This window comes from Anarrhichthys ocellatus, unplaced genomic scaffold (assembly GCF_004355925.1).
Source record: "Anarrhichthys ocellatus isolate YVR2014 unplaced genomic scaffold, GSC_Weel_1.0 scaffold2630, whole genome shotgun sequence".
In the NCBI taxonomy this organism is placed as follows: domain Eukaryota; kingdom Metazoa; phylum Chordata; class Actinopteri; order Perciformes; family Anarhichadidae; genus Anarrhichthys; species Anarrhichthys ocellatus.
The window spans coordinates 1,667-7,186 of record NW_022282604.1 but is presented as its reverse complement, the minus strand read 5'-3'; the positions used below and the strand labels follow the sequence as shown (position 1 = coordinate 7,186).

The window sequence follows — 5,520 nt, the reverse complement described above, 5'->3', positions numbered from 1 at the left end:
TGTATATATATATATACATATACATATATATGTATACATATATATATATACATATATATGTATATATATATGTATATATAAATACGTATATATGTATATATATATGTATATATATATGTATATATAAATACGTATATATATATATATATATATATATAAATATAAGACTTAAGGTTTATACGTTAAAGTTTTATAAGATAGTATACGTGGTATACTATCTATAACATGTTCTATACTATCTATCTGTATCTATATGTATATAGATACCCACGTGTGTGTGTGTGTGTGTGTGTGTGTGTGCGCGCACACAACCACCAAGCCCGACTCTCAAACTATTTGAAGGTCTCGACACCTCAGAGATTATCATCAAGTGTGGAACCATCTCCAGAGGAAGTGGAACCATCTCCAGAGGAAGTGGAACCATCTCCAGAGGAAGTGGAACAACACAGCTGACCGATAAGGGCGTGTCCTCCTGCTGCTCCATAGCAACCGACTCATTATGCGCAGGCAGCCCAGGAGGGTCTGTTTTATGGTGAACTTTATTATTTGTTAATTTAAACACTCTCTTAGACTCTACTTCTCTCTTGATTTATTACCTCAGTAAACATTGTAAACATGAGTTTATGGTCTCAATCTCTAGTTTCAAGTCTTCTTCAATACAGCATGATGTTCATTTAGTACATTATGGTCCATTTAGAGTCACACAGACCATAAAGCAGGGGATGCTTTAGGGCGGGGCTACACGGTGATTGACAGGTCTCTACCAGAGCGTTGTCTGGTTTGGGAGTTGCCCGTGTTTTTTGTCTCACAACTTAATCCTTTCACTGCGTTTTCACTTCAAAGTTAATTGTAACATTTTGGGCATGTCAATTGTGGTTGCAAAAAGACAAGATGGTGACGAGCAAAAATGAAGATGGAGACAGACAGAAAACAAGATGGCAATGTCCAAATATCAAGATGATGTCCAAATATCAAGACGGCGCCATTTTGGTCGTAAAAAAATATTTTTCAGCGTTCAGTTGTACTTAGCTCCGCCCTCTGTCAAAAAGACAAGATGGTGATGGTCAAGTATCAAGATGGCGACGAACAAAATGCTGAACTCAAGGCTTCAAAACTGCAGTCCACAAACCAACGTGTGACGTCACGGTGACTCCCTCCACTTCTTTAATACGGTCGAAGTTGCGAACACACACTGGACGGCATCACCCAGATGTGTCGGTCACCGTGACTAGGAAACAACACTTGTATTTAGTATTTTTAGTTTCAAATCATAATTGAAGCTTTTCTGTTTTGTAGCCTGTTGTGACCGTTCAGCGTTCATAGAGTTTATTAGTGTTCCAAATGTTCATTATTTTATATCGAAAATATACAAAGTACCAAAGTTGCCAGAGGGCTGAATGCTGTTTCCTCAGCAGGAAGATGTAGTTTCTTTGACACTTGAACTAGAACAAACAGATCCTTGTGCTCATGGTTTTCCTGCTGTAACTTGTAAACTCGGGTATGAACCAAACCGACTGTTTGTTTTCCAAGTTTACCATAAACGTACCTTCATTTCACTGTTTCCTGGAGGAGCCTCGGGGAGCAGAGCCTTTCTGTCCTCATCTAACAGTCCACAGCATGAACCGGTACCAGTTCTCAGTCCGGTTCCTGATCCACAAGTTTAAACAGAAAAGCTGCTGATGGATAACTACCTTCTGCCAAAACACAGAAAGTTCATTATATTTTTTTCAGAGTCTCGTTTGTGTCACGTCGACCAACCAGAGTGAAGATTTCACTGAAACTGAGAATATTAAAAACGTTTTTCTTTCCTTCCCTCGCTTCCTTCATTCCTTGCTCTTCTCTCCGTCCCTACATCATCTAAATTGAGAAAAACACATATTAAAGTTCTTCGTTGAATGTGAAAACATGCAGCACTTTTCATTCACAGTAAAAAAAACTTTGTATCATATAGGCAATTTATTTTTTGAATTACCAGAAAACAAGCTATATTCATATACTGCGCACGCTCATACATGAATGTGTCCGCCTGCAACAATAAAGAAACATTATCCGCTGTTGCAATTTGTTGATAAACTATGAAAATGCAAACACTCAAATAACGGTTTGTGTTGGAGACGGAACGCGGGGAGGAAATGAAGAAACGTACGTTATAGTTCAAACACGTGACGCACGTTAGAGCTACGATACGTCAACGGCTGCAGAATAAATTCACCGCCACAATTGAATATGTTTTAAACACAACCACTCATTCCTTGAGTTTACCAGGACTTTCAATGACTATATTTTACCATGACCATGGGAACCCTGTTAGAACCTTCAGTCTTGTCCACAGTGTCTAGTTGTAAATGTGTATCTGGCTGCTCCTCTTGTTCATCAGCTGCAGCTGAATGGTTTCTCCTCTGTGTGTTGGACTCCTGTTTTCTTACGCGACAATCCTTCAGAACAAACTAAACAGTTTCTCTCCTGATTGGGTTTTACTGTGAAAATGCAAAACCGCCAAACAGACTCATGGCCGAATCATTTATGACACACTGAAAGGTTATTTTCTCCTGTGTGGATTCTCACACTACACTACACTACATTACAGTCATTTAGCAGACGCTTTTATCCAAAGTGACTTACAATTCAGAAATCACACCGTAGGAACAGCTACGGGAGCAACTTTGTGTTAGTTGTACCTTCTGTCTAAATCTTCTGCCACACACTGAACAATTGAATGGTTTCTCTCATGTATGCATTCTCATACATCTCTTCAGATGTGTCTTGGTTCCAAATATTTCAGTGCAAAGTCAAAAGTTTGTCTCCTGTGTGAGTTCTCATGTGTGACTTCAGATGCGTGTTTCTCAAAAATCTTTTATCACAAACTAAGCAGCTGAATGGTTTCTCTCCGGTGTGGATTCTCATGTGTAGCTGTAAATGTCCACTCTGTGAAAACGATTTCTCACAAACTGAGCAGCTGAATGGTTTCTCTCCAGTGTGGATTTTCATGTGTTTCTGTAAATCTCCATTTAGTGTAAAAGATTTTTCACAAACTGAGCATCTGAAAGGTTTCTCTTCTGTGTGAGTTACCATATGTGTCTTCAGATATGCGTTTCTGAAAAATCTTTTCTCACAAACTGAACAGCTGAATGGTTTCTCTCCAGTGTGGATTCTTATGTGTATCTGTAAATCACTATTCTGAGTAAAAGATTTCTCACAAACTGAACATCTGAACGGTTTCTCTCCTGTATGAGTTACCATGTGTCTCTTCTGATGTGTGGAATTAGAAAATCTTTTATCACAAACTGAGCAGTTAAAAGGTTTCTCTCCTGTATGAATTTGTGTGTGTCTCTTCAGACAAGTCTTGGTTCTAAATCTTGTCCCACATTCAGAACAGCTGAATGGTTTCTCTCCTGAGTGGCTTCTCATGTGCCTCTTCAGACCCCTCTTTAAGTTAAATCTTTTACCACACTCAGCGCAGCTAAATGAATGAAGTTCTTTGGTCTCGGTCAGGTCATCACTGTCCACAGGTTCAGAAGAGTCTCCAGTCTTCTCATAAGTATTTGTTTCTGGATGTCTATCTGGATCCGAGTTCCTGTCTGGTTCTGGTCCTCCACAGTCCTCTCCATCACCTTCTGTTTCCATCTGTTCAGTTTGTCTTTGATGAAGCTGTGAGGACTGAGCTTCCTCTTCATCGTCTTCACTCTTCACAGGAGTGAATGACAACTTGATATCAGCCTCCACCAGACCTTGAAGCTGCTCTCCCTCCTGACTGGTCCAGAGTTCCTCCTGTTCCTCTTCAATGTGTGGGGGCTCTGGGTCCTCCTGTTCCTCTTTAATGTGTGGGGGCTCTGGGTCCTCCTGTTCCTCTTTAATGTGTGGGGGCTCTGGGTCCTCCTGGTCCAGACTGGAGCTCCACTCCTGCTGCTCTTCTTTAACCACCAACAGCTGCTGGACGTCTGCAGGACAGAATGAAGTACTGATCACCTCTCAGACTAAACTTAAACCAATAACAATAGTTAATTGTATTTCAGTGTGGCTTTGGCACAGGCAGTAAAACTGCCTGTGCCAAAGCACACTGTATATTATCCATCGGGCTTAATAATTATCCATCGGGCTTAATAATCAGAATGATCACACACACACACGACTTGGAGATATTCAGTCAAAGGCATTGTTAGACCTCCTGTCTGTCTCTGTCTCTCTCTACACATGATATTCAAGGAAAGATCATTAGACCTCCTGTCTGCCTGTCTCTCTCCCTCTCTGTGTCTCTCTATCATACAGTCATTCAGGTCTTAGATATTTTTAGAGGACTTTTCCACTCTCACCCCCCCATTTCAAATTAAAAGCCCCACAGAATGAATTCTAACTGGAATGCTTGTGATGAAGCCTCTCATTTTAGTGTCAAACATTATGATTCTGTCTCCTCTCCCCCTCTCTCACCCACCCAGTCCCACCCTTTCAAAATAAAAGCCCCACAAATACAAGATTCAATCCAAGAGTATGAATCTAAAATGCAGAAAAGAGAGTAGCGCTATCTCAATTGAACCTGAATGACACTACCGGTAACATTGGCGTGTGTATACGTATATTGCGATTTCCTCGGGCAGTAGAAGCCACACTGTCAAAATTTCTTTAGGAATTTTCTAGTTTATATTGTCATACACAGAGAACAAGGCATTCAGCAAATTTATGATGCCAGCTAGTTAAGTTTCATTTTCAACCCTTTATATATTTATTTAATTGTAATTGAAATGAGTAGCAACCTGTTCCGATTTGGAGCAGAGTATCTGTCAATGTTACGCTCTGGGACTACCGGACATGTCAGAAGTTTGCAAGGGTCTGAAAAGAATTCAGTGGTGACTGGACTTTGAAGTAAAAGATGGGTGTAAGCTGACCACACTGATTGGTTTTGGTTCTCTTTAAATAGAATACTATGATATTGTCTGGTAGATAAGACAAGTCTGAAATGCAGGCATGACAGAATGGGTGAAAGTGATGTGATGAGGCAGTGATTTCAGTTCATGTGAGAAAACCAGAAACAACAAGCAACAACAGGGCTTCTAAAGTTCGAGCAACGAGGAATGCTGTATGAGGAGTGGATGGTGTGGATGCAGACTGACTGTGGATGGCTGGAGGTAAGGCCGGGGCTGCCAGTTAGGAGTTTAGAGAAGAAGCTAATGCCGCTAAGGTAAACTTTGATTGTGTTTTGATGGCCATTATGGTATAAGATAAGATAACCAGTAAAACGTAAGGGTTGACGATAGAGTTCTAGGAGTCGCTCTTCAAAGGTGTTGGAGATGGATTTACAGGTTAGCATCAGTGCTGAGTACAGAGGAAGCCGTGTTAGGCGAGTGTCTGCAAGAGAGTCCAATCTGAACCTCTGGAATGAGAAACGAGAAAGGTAGTCAGCACTTGCGTTGGAATGACTGAGAACCTGAGCTGTGCTGAGAACGTATTGGTGTGTAACAGAGAGCCAGATTAATCACTGCATGAATGGCATGATGGATGGGCCGTTGGAGCGTTATTTGTATTTGT

General features: G+C 40.8%; 1 protein-coding gene across 1 annotated transcript; it reads right to left on the bottom strand.

Annotated features, from left to right (window-relative positions):
- Positions 1 to 724: 724 nt before the first annotated feature.
- Positions 725 to 3,646, bottom strand: LOC116378451 (gastrula zinc finger protein xLCGF3.1-like). The gene has a single exon (XM_031840329.1). It carries the CDS (start codon positions 3,622 to 3,624, stop codon positions 2,779 to 2,781), a length of 846 nt encoding a protein of 281 aa, XP_031696189.1. The 5' UTR covers positions 3,625 to 3,646; the 3' UTR covers positions 725 to 2,778.
- Between the last annotated feature and the right edge of the window lie 1,874 nt (positions 3,647 to 5,520).